This window comes from Equus caballus, chromosome 25 (genome assembly GCF_041296265.1).
Source record: "Equus caballus isolate H_3958 breed thoroughbred chromosome 25, TB-T2T, whole genome shotgun sequence".
In the NCBI taxonomy this organism is placed as follows: domain Eukaryota; kingdom Metazoa; phylum Chordata; class Mammalia; order Perissodactyla; family Equidae; genus Equus; species Equus caballus.
This window is the reverse complement of record NC_091708.1, coordinates 23,327,834-23,347,610: the sequence shown is the minus strand read 5'-3', so window position 1 is coordinate 23,347,610 and position 19,777 is coordinate 23,327,834. Positions and strand designations below refer to the sequence as shown.

Below are 19,777 nucleotides of genomic sequence, written 5' to 3'. Positions count from 1 at the left end.
GAGGAAGATGTATAATGAATGTCCATGTTACCTCATCTAGATTTAACAATTATAAGCATTTTGCCATATTTTCCTATGTGTATATATATAATTTTTTTTTTTTTGGTGAGGAAGATTGGCCCTGAGCTAACATCCATTGCCAATCTTCCTCTTTTCGCTTGAGGAAGATGGTACCTGAGCTAACACCTGTACCAATCTTCCTCTATTTTGTATGTGGGATGCTACCATAGCATGGCTTGATGAGCGATGTGTAGGTCCAAGCCCAGCATCCCAACCTGTGAATCCAGGCTGCCAAAGCAGAGCATGTGAACTTAACCATTACGCCATGGGCAGGCCCCCCATTATATTTTTTCCCCAAAGCGTTTAAATAACAAACACCACGACATTTCATCCATAAAGATTTCAGTATAAATCTCCAAAAAATAAGGACATTTTTCTATGCAACTACGGTTGCATTATAAAGTTTCCTAGGATCGCCTAATAGCCAGTCCATCTTAAAGTGTTCTTTTTAAAAGATTACTCTGTCATGCCTCTTCTTAAAAACTCTAGAAGACTCCCAACCGTCCTCAGCAGCGGTCTCTAAATGGTATTAAAATCATGCGCCCTACCTGTGCCCATGTCCTAATACACTGAGGAGTGAAATAAAAAGTTTTTGTGTTTCAGGTTAATGGTTGGGTGGAAGTGATTACAGCTTTGAGAAAGGAAATAAAACAGCTCAAGAGAAAGGCATGTTGAAACTTTCTAAAACAGAGAGCAAGGTGAGGAAGGTGTGGGACAGCATTGTTTTGATTTGGTTCCCATTACACAGACACTAGATGGCAGATGGCGGCTAGAGGATGTCTGCAGATGTTGGACCCTGGGCATCATGGCTGAGCGTCCCCTTGGGCAGGTCGGTGGTCATGGGAATGGACCACTGTGAGGACACACTGCCCAGTCTGCCAGAAGCAGGGCACATGACCAGTTCTTCCCAGCGAGGACAGAAATACTGGCCTCGAAGCCAGGCCACATAGACTAAGGGCTGGGTTCCCTGGCCCCCTGGCATTCCTCTGTCAGGATCTCATTTGACCTTTTTAGGCAGGGTGAGCAAGGGAAAAGGAAAGGGAGCTCTCATAATGACTAAGAGCCAGGTCACGCATGGCCTGGAGCCAGTTAAATACGATTTACAGAAATGAGAGAGTGGGATATGTCTCTAGTATCGTGGACACAAAATTCATACTCAACCACGGTTTCCTTTCTATAGTGCTTATGAGCGAAAGATACACAATTCCATAGACTCATTTTTATGTGGGATTAGTGCTACTTATTAAGAACCTATAAAATGAGTTACTAAAAATTACTAACATTTAGGAATAGTAAGTTAGAACACACTAATAGTTCTGATTCGCCATTCTACTGGGAAATCCAGTGACCATTCAGGACGGTGGAGCCCCTGCTGGCTGCACGTGAGCAAGTTCTGATGGCTGGAATTCCTGCACTTCTGGACGGACCTTTTGTCAGCCATGCATCATGAGCGTGGTATCCAGGCAGCCATGGTCTTCACTGGTATTATTCTTGCTTTTCAATGATAAATCACCATTGGTGGCCATCTGTTTGGTTACTCTTACAGTCCATGGAGAGGCAGATTTATGGCACTTGACCTGTAGCTTTCCATTAGTTAAAGATACAAGTTTGTTCATACACAAGTGATTCCTAACTGTGCTGCTAAAGTGATTGTAGACAGGAACCACCCCCTTGCCCCAATATGCTTGAATGGTTACACGTCATTAGTACCATGCTGCCTGTAAATGTGTTATATACAATTAGTTTGTAACTATCACCAACGATAGTGTTAAAAAGTACTTAAAAATGTATAGGGCATTGTTGAATAATATAAAATCACGTGTAAAAGCTCACAGTACAATTTGTTTCTGTTGGTTGCTCTCTCATATGGACTGAATTGTGCCCCCCCTCAAAATTCCTATGTTGAAGTCCTAACCCCCAGTACCTCAGAATGTGACTGTATTTGGAAACAGGTCCTTAAAAAGGTGGTTAAGGTTAAATGAGGTCATTGGGATGGGCTCTAATCCAACATGATGGGGGTCCTTATAGGAAGAGAAAAGTAGAACACAGACACACAGAGAAAGAACACCACGTAAAGACACTTGAGGAAGACAACCCATCTACAAGCCAAGGAGAGGGGCGTCCGAAGAAACCAACCCTGCTAACACCTTGATCTGGGACTTCTTGCCTCTAGAACTGCGACAGAATAAATTTCTATTGTTTAAGCCAGCCAGTCTGTGGTATTTGTTGCAGCAGCCCTGGCAAACCACAACATTCTCCAAAGCTTCGTCATAGAGATGTTTTCTCCATTGGAAAGTGGGAATGGGTGGGCTCAATTGATTGCCCAATTTAGAAGAAAACAAAATTCAGAACCACTATTCACTCAAGCCACTCAAAATTCCCCAGAGAGATCATGCTTGCATACTGCAAGAGGCCGTGTTGGACACTGGTCAACAGCCAGGAGCCTGTCTGCCATTTACTAGCTGTATGAGCTCGGACAGGCTCCTTAGCCTCAATGGGCCTCAGTTTCCTCATTTGTAAAATGGACCCAACAACAGTGCCCACCTCAGAGGGTTGTTATGAGCATTAAATGAGTTCACACAGTAGTTCTGGGTCCATACTGAATATTCCAGAAATGTTTATTATTGTTGTTCTTCCTGTTCCTTGGCCTCTCCTCCTTTCACCTGAGCAAGAGCAGATAAATTGTCACCTGAGAAGGCTTCATCCACCTCTGCTGGCAGGTTCGATGGCCTTCTGCTCTGTCTCCTATAGTGAAGAACCGACTTAAGAGCTCTTTCTTTCATACTGTCCTCAAATTATTTCTCTTTCAGGCTATCCCTCCTTTAGACTCCCAGCTCCTCAAAGGCTGGGACTGTCCCTTATTCACCTTTGCATCTCCTTGTCACACCTAGCCCCATTCCAGTGAATGAATAAGTAAATGGGTGAATTGGAAAGTTCTCGATTTTCTTCCATTCTGATTACTTGGGGGGGGAGGGGGTGTCACACTTTCAGAGTTCTTCCTGTGCTGGAAGCTTTGACATTAACCTAGTCAACCCACAGAAGGTAAAAATCTTATTAGGATTTTGGGAGATGGATATGCTGGCAACCCTGGTCGTGTGTGTGGACCCTTCTGGAAAGGCAGCCACGGATAGTCCCAGCGTCCTCCACCCCAGCAGAGATGCCCTCCAACCAGGGCTTCTCGAAATACAAGGAAGTGGCTGTTCTTAGGAATGTTCTCTCTGCTCTTCTTCATACAGCACCTCTTGCCCCAAAGGAAAGGTCCCCTCATTTCTGGCTGACTGAACCAGCGCCTTCAGTCAGTACCTCTGACAAAAGCAGCCTGGTGGCCGTAAGCACCGGAAGCACATGTGCCCCCAGCTCTGTCTCTCCTCTGGATATGGCACTGACGTTACCAAAAACATCCCCCACAGCTGCCGTCAGGAAGAGATGATCTAATAGAACAAGGCAGAAGGCCCGGTCTCAGGGAAGTCTGTTTCACAAAGGTGCTTTGACATTAAAAAAACAAAAAAGCACAGTTGATTTTTCACTTGGCCCCAAAGTAAGGCTGTCAGGGGAAACCATCAATTCAAATTCATTTCCTCCCCAGGCTTCTTTCACCTTTTCCAGCTCCCTCATGTTGTCTCTGAGGACCGACCGTGTTAGGGCCAAGGAATATAACGCACTTGCGCGTACTCATCACGCACACCCCTCAAATCACCAGCTTCCTGTTACTGTCCTGGCGCTGATTGGCAGCCTGAGTGTTTCAGAATTTCATGACAAGCAGAGCTCAGCAGAACTAAAGAGTTTTCTCTTTTTATGTTTTTATTGTCCAAATAACATCCATCAAAAAAAAATGTATCATGGCTTAGAGGTGCTAAAAACCGTCATAGCTTCACATGCATCAAGTGGATGGAACTGTGAAGCGTCAAGACAAGGAAAGAACACCTGGAGAGCTGGCGGCTGGACAATGGTGCCTTGGCAGGGCCTCCTGAAAGGCAGGACAGAGGGAGCTCCTAAAGTAAATCTGGTTCTTGCTCTATGGGGCTTTCCAGCTTTGGAAAACAAAACTAGAACAGAGCTTCTCAAACTTCAGTATGCACAAGGATCACTGGGAGAGCCTGCTAAAACACAGATGCCGGGGCCCCACCCACAGAGATGTTGACTCTGTGAGTCTGGGGCAGGGCCTGGGAATCTGAATTTTAACAAGCTCCCATGTGATGCTGTCGTTGACGCTGCTGGTCCGAGGACCACAATTTGAGTAGCACTGCCTGAGAACCTGTGACTATCCAAATGCCCGAAGAATGCATGAGCTTTCCTGCTGGCTGGCCAACACACTGATGCAAAAAGGAACTCCTCATCCTCTCACAAACCTGCCTCTCCTCCTGCACCTCCATCCCAGGAGGAGTAGCTCGGTGAGCGTAGGGATTCCCAAGCTGTCTTCAGGGCCTGGCACAGTGCCTGGCATGTGGGGAATGGATGGGGTACCACTGCTCCTGAAATGGGGATGCAGGAGAGATGAAATAGGTGCGAATATTAAGTAAGTTATCCATGGTCACAGATTTCGTAAGGTGTGGATCTGAGATTTGAAGCCAAATGGTGTGCTCTGCTATCTTGCCTAAGATCACCCAAGAATTATTTTTTTTCTCAAGTAGGATTTACAAAATCATCAGACACCACTGACCTACTGTCTAGCATGGATAACTATTTTCCAGCTTCTGCAAAAGTGGGTCCCATATGATGATCTCTCTCATTTATCCCTGAGTCCCTCAGAGTCAGGTGCTCTCTGTCTTATTCATCCTCAGAGGCTGACACGCAAGGTTATAGCTGTCGATCATAAACTCCTGTCAAATGAACGAATGATCAAAAAACCATGCACGCGCACTGTATTTTAGCAAATATAAAATCTTAGACTATTACAGCTAAGAAGATCTTAGAGACCATCTAATCAAACTTTTTCTTTTTCTGGCCTTACTGAGGTATAACTTACCAAAAATATTGTACATACTTAAAGTGTATAAGGTGATTAATCAAACCTTTTAAATCTACAGATAAGGTAATTGAGGTTAAGCTACTTTTCCAGGTGATCCAGATAAACAGTGAGGAGTGTCCGGGGTGGGTGGGGAAGAATGGGAAGTTGGAGACGAATTGGCACTAGAAAGTCTCTGAAATTTTTCTGATCATTGTAATTTTTATAAAGCCATATCTAGCAATCATTTTAATTTATAGTTCTGGCTTTGCTATCATAGTTAGATAAGACCTCCTCACCCTAAGACTATAAAAACATTTACGTCTCATTTCTTCTTCTACTTCTATGATTTTACTTTTGACTCCAAATCTTTCCTTCCCCTGTGATCTAACTAAAGCTGACATTGGCTGCATTAGTGGATGATGGCTGGAATCTGGCCGAATTCAATTTTCTAACAGAAAATGGATTAAACGCAAGGTGGGGCAATAGCGGTGTTTGTGTTCACAGTCGCTTGTGTCCCTGTTCCATTCTCCTTCTCCTTCCCTGAAACACTTCCCTCCCTCCCCATTGCCTCCCAATAAGACCTTGGTTGGGGTTTTAGGTTTTGTTCCCTGATTTAGTCCACACAGCCAGAAGCTGACCCAAGACTTCTGATAGAAGAAACCAAGTTTTAACTTCCACTCAAGCTCTTTTGACATGGTGGAGGCGCCATGATGGAAAAAAGGACGAGATGTAAATTTTCTTTACACTATGTTCCCTGTTTGTCTGTCCAACATTTTTCAATTGAAATTGGCCTTACACACATACTAATAACCAAGAAAAGTCTAAAATTAGTGCTCCAGGTTCACAATAGTGAAAGACACTGTAATATCTTTGCAACAAGACTCCTGATGCCTTCAGGCTATTCAGCGAATGACCTTGGTGGGTTGACAATAAATGTCTGGCAGGGTCACAAGTCAGCCTTTGATTTTTTTTTTCATTCAGTCTTCTTTAAAGAAAAGGCTGTGGTTTTTAAAATATAATGACAATTTTCATAGCTTGGATTAGAAGAAAACACTAGTCAGGGTCCCCTGCTCATGAATAAACAATTCAAAGGCAGCTTATGTATGGAAGATGTGGTATTCGCAATTTGATTCTGATGGTACTGACTGTCATACAAACCTTTACAAATGTGACAGTCCCAAAAGGATTCATGTGGCAATATGTATTGAGTGCCTACCCTGTGCCGGGACCTTGAACAGACCAATAAAATAGACAAATCTCTGGCAATTCAACCAAGAGGCAAAGGGAATATTAAATTCAGTCTGTCTGGTATCATACAATAGTTGATTTATTTTTTAAAACTCATATTATCACAAGTCACATAATAAAAGCAATAAAAATAAATAATTGTTTCCATGAAATAAAAAGGCAAGACAATTTTTCAAAAGAAGAATAATGATGCCTCTTGCCTTATGAAATAATACATTAAAAAGATAGAGGAATTAAATGAGGATGGTATGGGAATGGCAGATTAATGCAATAAAAAGAATCCACAAATGGTGGACTCGAGTATAAATCAGAAATACATATATGATAAAGAAGACATTTAAATCAGTGAGGAAAAGGACGAATTAATCAATAATTCATGTTGAGACAACTGGCTCACCATCATTAAAAAGTAAAGTTATTCCTACCTCATACCTTATAGGAAAATAAATTCTAGATGGATTAAAACTATTGAAGTATAAGAAACATCGTAGATAAGTGTTTGAGATGGAGATGTTGTTTCACAGGACATGGAAGTCAGAAATCACAAAGGAAAAGAATGTTAGATGTGATTTCACAAATATTATAAAGTTCTGTATGAGAATTTATTTATTTATTTATTTTTGAGGAAGATTAGCCCTGAGCTAACTGCTGCCAATCCTCCCCTTTTCACTGAGGAAGACTGGCCCTGAGCTCACATCCGTGCCCATCTTCCTCTACTTTATATGTGGGATGCCTACCACAGCATGGTGTGCCAAGCGGTGCCATGTCCGCACCCGGGATCCGAACCAGCAAAACCCGGGCCGTCAAAGCAGAACGTGCGAACTTAACTGCTGTGTCACCGGGCCGGCTCCTGTATGAGTTTAAAAGAGCCCATATACAAAAATCAAAAAAGAGGTAAAGATGAATGTATTCTGGATACTAATGTTAATATAATTTCATTTAACTCACAGGCTCATGAAACCTGTGAACAAGATTTATGTATCTTAATCTACAAAAATATATCGGGGAAAAAGTATAGAAGGATATACCTCTGTGTAGGTTATATCTGGGTGGTGAGTACACTGTCGATACGTTTTTTTCTTTGCATTTTCCTGTACTTTTAAATTTTACTCTTGCAGTGATCATACATTCCTTCCTTTTATAATCAGCAAAAATAATAGAGCTATTAAAATTGCTCACTGGTCCCAGATGTGAGCATTTCTTGGAAATTCTTACATCACAAAAGATAAGATACTAAGCATAGCTAAGTTTCTTGTAAAAAGAGATCTGACTTGAATTTGGCCAGGACTTCAAAGTACCCAGAAGTTTCCTAACCACTAGAGTGTAGCAGCTAATATTTTAACATTTCATACTTTGGTCCTTCATTGCATTATAGAATTTGCTTATTGTTCATATATAAAGAAACAATACTGTATTTTGCCGAGTTACTATATAGCCATAAATATTTCAATTAGCAAGTATATTAATCAGATATACAAGTATCAGGACTATTGTCTTGCATTCTATTTATTTGCTTTGATAAGAGACCAGTGAATCTGTCTAAATAATTCATGTCTCATTGCACAAGAATGTGTCCATAGACTGATAATGAGAATCATATCTTAACAAACATGAAATCTAATTCTAATGCTTTTCCGTTTAACTTTGCACGAGAAAAGTATCTTTTTCCTTAGAAAGCATCTGGGCTTTTGTAAAATGGTGAAATAAATATTAATTACTGACATATTTCTTAATATTTTCTACTCCAAGGAACTATCAATAATCACTGTGGCCTGTCTCCACATGATCTCAATTTTCTGGAGTCCATGAAAATACACTTAGAGTAAAAGAGACAGTGATGACGGTAACCGACATCTCTCTAAACAAATTGCTCAAAAGAAAACATTTCATTTGAAGAAAACAGTGTCTGGGAGAAAGCACAATTGTGGAGGCAGACAGCCCTGGGGTTCAATTGGGCTCCCTCACTTACAGTCTCTAAGTTTTTGGGCCAGTTACTTTGCTTCATGAGTTTGTTTCCTTGCCTGTATGATGGGGAGAGTAATATCCACTTTGTGGTCATTATTGAAGGATGCATTCAAAGTCTTTTTGTTGTTAGCACCACGGAGTTGATTCCAACTCCTAGCGACCCTGTGGACAGCAGAGCGGAACCCTGCCTGGTCTTTTTGTGCCATCTTCTCACTTCCCAGTGCTGTATCAGACAATGCTCTGCTGCTATTCACAGGGTTTTTGTGGCCAATTTTTCTAGTGGGTGGCCAGGTCCTTCCTAGTCTGTCTTAGTCTGGAAGCTCTGCTGAAACCTGTCCACCATGGATGACTCTGCTGGTATTTGAAATACAGGTGGCAGAGCTTTCAGCATCACAGCAACATGCACTGCCACAATATGGTAACTGACAGACGGCTGGTATGGTTCCCTGACCCAGAAATTAACCCAGGCCGTGGCAGTGAGAGTGCTTAATCTTAACCACCAGGCCACATGTTACGCACTCCAAAAAATGATGACTATTATCAAGGGTGGACAAGAAGATGACAAGGCTACCACGCTGCCAGAAGGAAGGTGGCTAAGTCTCCACCAAGAGGCTCACAGAACAACTATAACCTCAGTGAGTTTACTACCATCCAGGGGTGAGGCTGCCAAGCTCAAAACTGGCCAATCACAAGCAAGATGACTCACACTACTCAAGTTCAGTCAACAGTCAACTGATGTAAAGTAGAACATTATCCTCTTTGGTGCCAGAAGTGATCCTCTCTCTCAGTCGGGCGCTGCCTTCCTTATATTAAAATAACTCAATTACTTTGGGGAGGATGGACTCAGAACAAAGAGAGGCAGTGTTGTGAGGGAAGTTTCACCTGGGCCAAGGTGAGGCCTGATGACTCTCCTTGCCTTACTGCAGACCCACCTCACCAGAGCACAGAAACTTGGTACCTCCCAGAGCTGGGGTCTCTCTCCAGGGCGATACCAGGTGAACCACCTTTGGGACCTCTGAGCTTTCCTTCTTCACTGTTCAAAGCTAGTGATCCACTCTCATTCTGTCTACACAGGCCTTCTCTAGAGAGAGAAAATTACAATGCACTGGTCTCCACTTACTAAATTGCCATCACTTCCAGTCCTTCCTCCCCAGGTTACAGCAAGATTACCTTGGTGAAACTGCTGGCTGTTCTCTTAGATAACCAATCTCATCAACTGTGTGAAATTTTACCATGATTACCATAAAGAATTATCTGATTTCCTTGTTTCCAAGTCTTTGAAGAAATCTCACGGCTTCCCCATGCAATACTGAGTCATTGTCACTGTTGTTTCTGTTGACTGGATGGGTGCATGGATGGATGGATACATGGATGGATGAAAATAGATAGATGGAACTTGAAAAGAATGTTGTAACGCTGTACTGGACATCAGCAATGATTGAGTTCTTGGTGTCTTATTTGGCATCCAGAATGACGACAAGTGGGAAGAAGAAACTTGATCTTCTGACATGTGTTTATTGCCTGACTTTTGATTCAAGGAATGAAAAAGCAAAGAACTACACTGAGCTTCCAGAGAAGAGAGGCTGTCTAGTCCAAAACAGCCTCCCATTCTTTCAGTCCTCTGATTGAAAAGTTCACCTTTGGGGCTGGCCCCGTGGCCAAGTGGTTGAGTTCGCATGCTCTGCTTCGGTCGTCCAGGGATCGCCAGTTTGGATCCTGGGTGAGGACCTAGCATGGCTCATCAAGCCATGCTGAGGTGGCATCCCTCACAGAAGAACTAGAAGGACCTACGACTAGGATATACAACTATGTACCAGGGGGCTTTGGGGAGGAAAAAAAAAAAGAGAGGAAGATTGGCAACAGATGTTAGTTCAAGGCCAATCTTCCTCACCAAAAAACATACCTTAAAAAAAAAAGTTCACCTTTAATCAAGAAGTCACTGAGGTTTTAGTACATTTTGGTCTCTCATAAGGAGTGAGTTGACTATACTCTGAGCCAGAGACCAAAATCTGTCCAGATTGACCTTGAACATTTGCTTGGTTCTATTAAGTGTTTTCAAGCCCTACTCTCTGTAAGAAGAAGCTACTAATATTAGCCCTCAATCCTCCCTCAGGAATGTTGTAAGGAAAGAGAAACAGCAGATGGGGTATATTGCAAGATCCTACATATAGGATCCTACATATAGGAAAGTCCATAAAAGGATTTACACGATGAGCAGGGAGAAAGGGCAATATTTTCGCTAGCATGCTGTTTTTCTTCCTTCTAAACACATAGCTCTTGTTAAAGTTAATGGAAAACTGATAAATATGCTAAGCAGATTTAGGTCCTGCTGCTATTTGAAATCAGTAGCCAGCCTGCTGCTGGTTCTCATTTTGAGGATTCATTTAGCACAACCCTGTCTTCTAGAAAGGAATGGGAAATGCAACCACAAAGGTTCATCTTGTTTTAAAAAATCCAAATAATCCACACCTAGCATCACCCTGAAAGTCAGCCCCACCTTCCCAACCAGCCCTTCGAGCAACGCAATTCTGACCGTGCAATGTCACGGCAACTTGAGGCGAGCAGGTGAAGGTTTTCCTGAAAAAGCCCAGAAGCAGTAAAAGGAAGCAGCGACTCCGGGCTGGCCACCAGAGCGTGGTCACATCATTCTCTGAGCCTGCAGAAAGCAACATTCTGCAAGCAGTGGAGTCCTTGTGACAGTGACAGAGCTTTCTCCCGGGCTGTAATCAATTACGATGCTTAAGTGCACTATGTTTCAAAGAAAAATAATAAATAAACATCTCCCTTTCTCTCTCTCTCTCTCTCACATGGTGCAATGGAGACTCAAGCAAGTCAAATAATTTCAATGCCATCTTTTGACCAACTGCTTGTTCTAATAGAACACTTTCAAAATTGTTAAAGTAGAAATTAAACAAATGAGTAATCTGAAATACACAGGGTTGCTCTTTATTTTATCTCCCTTTTCTCCAGATCAAGAAAGAAAACAGTGCTATTTTTAACTTAAAAAAGAACATTATGTTAAATGTATCTATTGGAACCCCAGAGGAACGTACACAGCACCTATGCACTGAGGACACAGCCCCGCTCACTGCCTCACCCACCATATGGAAATTCCCATTCCATTTCTATATATAGCCACCACATTTCGCATGTACACACCAGTCTCCAAACCCATCCACATGCACACTACAATCTCATCTGGCTTGCAGAAACCGGAATGCTGTAACAATGCTGCGAATTTGAGAAATTCACAAGAAAAGCCAAGGGATGGTTTCCTGAGTGAATGAAAAAGGGCTGGTTCAGTCAGCGGCAGCGGCTTCACGCCAGGGCAGGCTCTGCCCATCTCTCTGGAGTGTGATCTGCATGTCTAATCACGGAAGAGGTCCCTGGGATCAGCACTTACCTTGGAATGCTGCAGCAGAAGTATCTGCTCATCGAGCTCCTGTCGCTTGCCTTCTATTTCCGTCTGTCTCTTTCTTTTTTCCTTGAAAATAAAGAGAGAGAGGCTGTAAGAGTGGGTGGGTGTTGGCTCCAGGAATTTTAAGGCAGGAAGCAGCAGGAGCCACGCACATCTGTAGAGACACTTCCAGAGATGCTGGGCACACACGCCGTGTCACCTGCCCCTCCGTCTCAGGCTGTGTCGCGAGCAGCAGCGTTCTCCTAACATGTCTGCTGTGGGCTGGGTGAGTGGGAGAAATTCTCCTCACTCAGCCAAGCTGCAACAATTTAATCCAGGAGAAAAGGCGGTTTCTACACACACACACACACAGTCATGTTCTGTGCAGTGTTAATTTGGAGACAAAGAATAAAAAATGTCTCACTCAAAAAGACAGAGGTTGTGATAAACTGCAAATATGATAGAATAAAATGGTGGAAAGTTCTAGGGTAGATTTCTTTTATCAAAATCATGTACACAAATAACCCAACGTAATTGTAAATTTTGCAAGACAAATCATTCAGCTGGACATGCCAAACGATGCAAATTAGATAGGTGATCTTTCTTAAATTGGCCTTTGGGAGGGCACTATATGTGGGTGGGGCTCGCTTGGGTCACAGTCAATATGAAGCCTGGAGTCGGTCTGCCCAGGTCCAACTCCGAGCTCTATCATTTGCTCCCTGTGTGGCCTCAGGTAAGGTCTTATACCTCCCTGGGTCTCAGTCTTCTCTTGCATCAAGAGGAGATAATAATTATACCTGAACCATATGGTTGGGGCATGGATTAAATGAGATGATACACGGAAAGGACCTAGAACAATGCCTGGTACGTAGCAAATGCTCGATAAATTTTATTTGCTATTTTCTTATTGCCACATGTTTACTTCTAGGAGTAAAACTGGTTTTCAAAGGATATATCTGCCTTGTATTCACAGCATAACTTTTCCATTGGCATCACTCTTCATACTTTTCTTCTCCATACTTCTCAAATGTAGACAACGAACATCACATAAATGTGATTAATTTAAGAAGAGAAAGGCCTGCCCTTATGATAGCATACTTGTTCAGTGTTTTGTTTCCAAAAGGTACATAGGGGAGTGGGTGGTACTGAGATATTTACTGCGCTGGATTATTTTCCTTTACTCACATATGCAGGGAGAAACTTGTTAGACAAGACATGATGGCATTTTATAATACAACAGCCAAATCGTGGAGAAAACAATAATGTAGGAGGCTGGCTGTTGTGCTCTGTGTTAACAGAAGCTTTTATTTTATGTAGGTGCTATGTTTCTGGGGATGCGCTGGCACCACTGCTTTTCAAATCAACTAATAATAATTTGTGCTATAACCAAGTTCTTCTATGCAATGTACAGACTTTTAAGAAATATTAGCTTATAATCTCAAGCCACTGGGACATAATATCCAAGTCAGGGACATAACATTTCTGCCAAAGTAAGGCCTGAGAATATTTTAGGAACTTACCGTTTACCAAAGAACTTTAATCAATGATGCCTCATTGCCGCTTAATCCCAGAGTGCATCCAAGAACACACAATATATGACAGCAGATGGAAAAAGTGAGACTCAGGGGGACAGCCCCCCATCCAGCCTCTCAGAGGTACCACACGATAAAGCAAGGACCTCTAGAACCAGCCACTATCTCTATTCTAAGATTTCTCAAGAGTAGGTTTACTGGACTTTATCATTCATTCCCACTGACTATCAAGAAATGTAGTTGTCCTACATTTAAATCCAGGACCAAGATACAGTATGTCATGGATACAAGATGCAGAGGATTGGATATTTCCACCAATGTTAACTGAGTGCTATGTGTTTGCTACAGACTGTTTGTGTCCTCACTCCAGAGTGCCCACCATCATAGTAGTGAACCATGCCTTGGACAGAAGCCATATTACCAGATGGTACAGGCAGTGAACCCTCACATGCTCGAACAGTAGACTCATTGGTGGTCACTGTGAACAGATATGATCACGAAAGACGCAGGTTTTAAGTTAGTTCTTTGAGAATGGGTAGAAATTAGGTAGATACAGATTAATGGGCAGCACATTCCAGGCAAAGGGAACTGTGTGAGCAAGGGGAAAAATATACTGCGTATTCCAGGGACAATGAGAAGGGAAATCTAACCGGGGTGCAGAACTCGCCTTTAGGAATAGAGATCAAAGATTCAAAAGGTTGGCTAGACCACTGAGGGCCTTGAGTGCCAAGCCAAGAAGTTTGGACTTTATTATACAATGTAATGTCATTGTAGGGTTCTAAGTGAGAGCACGATATGGTGAAATGGCATTTTAGGAACATTAATCTGGCACTGGTGTATAGGATGGATTAATAGGGGTCAGGATACTTTTCCTGTAAAGGCTCAGATAGTAAACATTTTGGGTTTTGTGAGACACACAGTGTCTGTTGCAACTACTTAATGCTGCCATTACAGTGCAAAAAAACAGCCTCAGACAAATATAAATGAATGAGTGTGGCTGTGTTATAATCCTTTATTGACAAACACAGGTAGTGGGCCAGATTTAGCTCATGGTCATAGTTTGATGACCTTCAGATGGAAGGATCATTGAGTGTGTTAGGAGGATGCTACATTCACCCCGGGGGTGTGGTGGGGATGGATGAACTAACAAGCCCGTCCAGCTTAGAGCTGTTCCAATCAGAATAGAAAGAAAAGGACAAATACAAAAACCAGAACTGATGAGGCTCAGGACTAACAGGATCTAGGCGGCGAGGCAAGGTGGTGTCTTGGCTTTGAACCACACAGACCAGAATGCAGGTGCAGGAAAGGGGAAAAGTGGGAAAGCAGTGCCATCCCATTTGTGCTGTATTCATATTTTCCCTGAGGAAACTCCTTACTGGGTTAGAGCTTGAAATCAACCAGTTGTTAACATCTGCAGTGGGGCATCAGCATCAGCATGTTCATATCTGCATTCTGTCTGATGAAGACCCTGGGTTTGGCCCCATCACAAGGACCTTTTATGCATCTATGGCTGGTACAGTATTCTTTCATTAGTTGAGTCCCTTCCACAGTGATGGGGTTAGGATCTGACGTCACTCCTAACTGGACAAGAGGTAAGATGTACAATCAGGCTCTGTACAGAATTAGACATGAGTCAAGGGACAGCATGCTGGAGCACAACACCATTGGGATCCTGACACTTGCTCACCTGGACTGCTGAGGTGTGAGCTGTGCTCCCCACCTGGCTCCCTAGACCTCTAAACCACTACTTCTTGGGCCCTCTTCTTCCTCCAGACATTTAGCCTCCATGATTTCCTTTCCTCTCACCAACTATACAACCTACATGCTGATAACTTGCAGGTCTATATTTTCAGCCTAGATCTTTTTTGAGCTCCAGATTCCCATCTCCAACTGCCAACTGTTCATATCCAGTCCCTCAAACTCAACCCTTGCAGTTATCATCTTGGCCATCCCTCCTTCCTGACTCTCACATCTGTTCCTTCTGTATTCCTCATCTCAGCAAATGACATGACTCAAGTCAGAAATTTTAGTTATCCTAGACACTTCACTTTCTTGAAAGACCAAGTCCTATTGATTCTGCTTATCATCTTCCACATCTTCTGCTTCCCCACTATAATCTCTATTACTACTCCCTCCTTTAACTCCCCCCTGCACATGGAGACTATTCTACATTAGTATTGTTAGCATTCTGTAGCACTTAACTGTTTACACTCCGTTTCCATCTGGATTACTGCAGGGGTTCCCCCACTAGTCTTCCTCCTCTGAGTCTTGGCTCTGAGCAAGGCACCCTCTGCACTCCTCCTGGAGTGATATTCTGAAATGGAAATCTGACTATCTCCAACCCTTGCCTAAAATCTCAGAATGTTTCCCATTGCCTACAGTGCAAATAGCAAGTCCCTTAGCATGGCCAATGCGGCCTCTCTCTATCTTGCAGCTTCATCTCAAGTCATGATCCCCCAACCGTAAGCTCCAACCTCAACAAATGATTTGCAGTTTTCTGATCTGCCAGGGTGGTTCATGCCTTTCTGGTTTTGCTCTTACTTCTTCCTCTAACAATAATGGATTTCCCTCACTGCTTCATCTGACAAAAAACCATTCCTCTTGAACGACACACCTTAAATATCAGTGAAGTTAGACCATTTGCCCAGCCTGCCTGCCTTCGGAGAACCCACCTACTACCACTGTAAATGGTGCTGATGGGAATGCCAGTCATGGGTAGTCACATATAGCCTGGCTCATCCTTGCCACAGGGACTTGTGTGTGACACAGGTTAGACCAATCACACTACCTTATTTTGTTGCAATTGCAATTGGTCCAGGGGGTGGCTAAATGACCCAACATGACCAATAAGAGACATTTCTAGGGACAGACAAATGAATACTGGAAGAGAAAACCTCCCTCTCAACTAAGGTTAAGCTGGGAGAAATGGGGTAAATCTGAGCGGCAATTTTTCCAAGCCACATGGAAGAAATGTATCCATGTTGGAGAAAGGTCAACATGCAGAGAGAAGCAGAGCTGAAAGAGAGACAAAAAAAAGGATCCTAATGACATCGAGGCCCAGATTTAGTTAAGCATGAAGCCAGACCATCCCTGGGCTTCCTAAATTACATCCACTAATAAATCTCCCTTTTGCTTAAGCTAGTTTGAGTGGTGTTTCCGTCAATTGCATCTCAAAGAGTACTGACAAATACAGAAGCCTTTTCTGCTCCCTCCAAATAGAACTCATCACTCCCCCTTTTTTCCTCCCCTCAAAGGCTGAGGATCTTTCTACATTAGTACCTTGAGCACTTTAGCATTTATACACTTAACTGTTTATACATCTTCTCCCTCTACCACACTGTGGGCTCCCTGAGGACGAGGATCTTGGCCAATGCATCCCCAAAGCCTAGAGCATTTCATGATGAAGATACATCATAGATGCTCAGGAAGTATCTCTGAATGAGATACATGCTCTCCTCTGATCACGTTCCTGTCTGTCCATACCTCTCAATCAAATGCATTATGATTTTGCACTCACGATTTCAATGGCAGTAAAACATATCATTGAAAACACATTAGCCATCAGTCCATAAAATCACAAGTGTCTGTCTGTTGAAGACATTAGCCCATGTGGAATAGACCATTATCGCTATGCATATAAGAAAAGAGTTGAAAAAGCTAATTCTGGGAAAGAATCATGGAAAGCTTATTCTGGGGAGAAAGCTAGGGGAAGTGGAAATTCCAGAGAAAGCATAATGAGCTGACAGTAGCAAACCCTTCAGGGGGAAATGTGCCTCCAGAGACATCTGGAATGAAGTGCTCTCCACCCATTAGGAAGATTTCCGGATCCCTCCACTATCTGGGAGGCCTAGCAAGCCACTTTCATGTCTTTCTGTAAATTATATATTTTTGCTGGCAACTATTTTCTGGAAGTATTGCAACATTATGAAACTGCAAACTCTTAGTATAGTAAGGAGCACCCATACAGAATGGAGCACATTGTTCAAAGGTAGTTAATAAGTTTGATGGGAAGAGAGGCATTAAACTTAGTTAGGAAACCTATGTCCACCCTTGTGTAGCTTCAAGCAGACTCCCTCTTCTCCTCTCCTGCTGTCTGTGCTGTAACCCAAACACTGGGAAATGCAAGGGGGTGGCTGGGGGAGGGGTCCCCACTGAGTCTTTGAGAAACAGCGACAGAGGGGAAGAGGCTGAGCAGGGAAGGCAGTAAGAAGCAGAGATATGGTGTTGCTTTCCTCTGCTGAGGCCCATTCTGATGGGGGCTGACACTTAGAGCCCCAGGGCCCAGCAGTGGGAAGGAACCAGAAGACCTACTCAAAGCACTGTTGCCATCAAGATATCCCAGAATGTAGATGAGAGGGAAAAAAAGATAATACATTCAGTTTTAGATGTTGCAATCTTTCCTCTGGCCATTGCTAGAGAAAGAAAATTTTGCGTTGACCCTTCCCACGGTAAGCTAAAGAGAATTGCGCATCCCTCCCTTCACACAGTGACTTTGGGCCAGCTGGTTCCTAGGCTTTTGCCATGCAGGACCAGAGAAAGGGGTAGATTGCTGAAAAACTGCCAGAACCAGACTGTTTAAACAGCTTGCACTTGGAAAGGGAATGGGGATATGGTAGACAGGGGGCAAGTCAAAGATTGAGAAAAGGAGAGAAGGGATGAAGAAAGAAGAGCTGAAAGGGCTTGGGGATAGCTTTGAAGTTCAAGAGCTTACAAACAAAAGGGCTGAGATATTAAGACCAGAAGATCAGAGAGAGAGAATCTTAAGATATTTTATGGTAGCTTGCAAAATGAATCCCCTTTGATGTTCTCCAAAAGATTCCAGTAAGGATACTGAACTTTTGCCTTCTAGACTGTGTTTCTTTGAACGTGACTTCACACCGAAACTGGATCGCCAGGGTGCCAGGTTGTATATAGATTACACTAAGAAGGGAGGTGATGTTTTGAGAATTAAATTATGGAAAATCAACTTGCAAATGGGGATCTGATGAGCTTTTCTATTATGGAATCAGAATGTCATCTCGGTCATGGTTAGATTATAACTATTGTTTAATGCTGCTGCAGAACCAATGCTATTTATACATGTGAGGAAAGAAAAGGAAGGCGGTCTGCGGAAAACTGAGAACCTGAGTGATCAGGTATAAAACAAGGAGGTGCCCACTCAGCTTTGTCCAATTGCCTGTCCAGTTGCCTTGAATGTTAAGTTTGCTCAGCAGACACATCGCTACTAGAGATCAATGATGTGATCCCAACATCATTAGATATTAAAACTCTCTCTCCTGGCTCAGACTTCAAGGTCACTGATCATGATTCTGATTATATTCAGGCTTCCCAAGCGGTTAGCTAAATGGAGAGAGAACATTTGTTAAGCCCTCTGCCATGTTCATCCACTGTACAATGAAGAAATTGACACTCGGGTTTGTAGATGAGTGGATAGAAAGCTAAGTTGGTGTGTGGTTTTCTGATGCCGCAAAACTAAGGAGCAGAACCTGCAGTCAGCTTAAAAGGCTTGGTCAAAAGAACAACTCGATTTCCTCTAACCACACTATTCTGCCTGGCCAGGCACCCATTCGAGCTACAACATCACCATGTGAAGTGGAGAATTCCACAACTATTCACTCCTCATCTCTTAGTTATAACCAGCATTTCCATTTAGGTAATTTCTCTTTTATTCGACTGATTACTTGGCCTTGAACTTGCTGTCTATTGGTAAAAGAGGGAACTGCCTATGTGTTTGTTTTTAATAGTAATTATAAAGACAAGAGAAAGAGTTTTAATTGGGAAAAGAAGACAATGATTAGTTCAAACTTCACTCCTCATTTTTGAAAGGATACTTTAACATCTAAAATCTTAAGAAACATCATATAGAGTTTAGATGCAAAATTGTTCATTGCACTGAACAGTTAGTATAGCTAGCCTATTAGTGCCAGGTCAAATGCATGACGCAGGAGAGTTTTAGTTTCAAGTCCTTTGTAGATACTTTATAGTCCATATGAATTATATCTGAAGTCTATTTTAAGGTCTGTTCACGGCCTTACTCTTTAAATAATTGTTTAACTGCGTAGCCATATTTTTGCTTTAATGGTCGTAACATCAAATTCTTTGCTAGGAGTGCCTCCCTTTAGTGTCCTTCTCTGAAGACCAAGAAGGACAGTGGTCTGATATAGCTCTAAAATAAGATCTGCTTCTTGATATAGTGATAAGCCCATTGTGGTGAAAAAATCAAGCACTTTCTATAATAGGTAGAATCGTAGAGAACTCTGAGGAAGTTCCAAATGCCAGAAACCACATAATTCAATTCATTTGCAGAATGCAACCTCCATACCATCACTCTCAACATATTGCATTATTCCTGCCACAAAGCAACATGAGCACTGAACTAGGAGTCAGGAGACCTGGCTTCACGTAGAGGTTCTGCCACCAGCCCCCGGGTGGCTCAGACGAGTCCCTTATTGTTTCTGGGCCTTAGATCCCCCACGTGTGAAATGAGCAAGTTGGACCAGCTTCGTTCCAAGGTTCCTCCCATCCCTGATTCCACGATGCTAAGAAGAGCCACGACTTCACGTTCTAGACTCGCATCTGCCCTTCCTCATGTATACAGTAATACTAATAAACATTTACCTAGCGCTG

The 19,777-nt window shown here is 42.8% G+C and overlaps 1 protein-coding gene across 25 annotated transcripts in view; it reads right to left on the bottom strand.

Moving 5' to 3' along the window:
* PALM2AKAP2 (PALM2 and AKAP2 fusion) overlaps window positions 1–19,777 on the bottom strand; it is a 467,689-nt gene that overhangs the window by 264,973 nt on the left and 182,939 nt on the right. For 15 of the 25 annotated variants that reach the window (XM_070251292.1, XM_070251300.1, XM_070251297.1 and 12 more), the window contains one exon: window positions 11,625–11,705. In XM_070251292.1, coding sequence (XP_070107393.1) covers window positions 11,625–11,705 — 81 coding nt within the window. Of the gene's footprint in view, window positions 1–6,993; window positions 7,102–11,624; window positions 11,706–11,791; window positions 12,094–19,777 lie in introns of those variants that run through there. The other 10 variants (XM_070251303.1, XM_070251290.1, XM_070251299.1 and 7 more) reach the window with 4 other exon arrangements.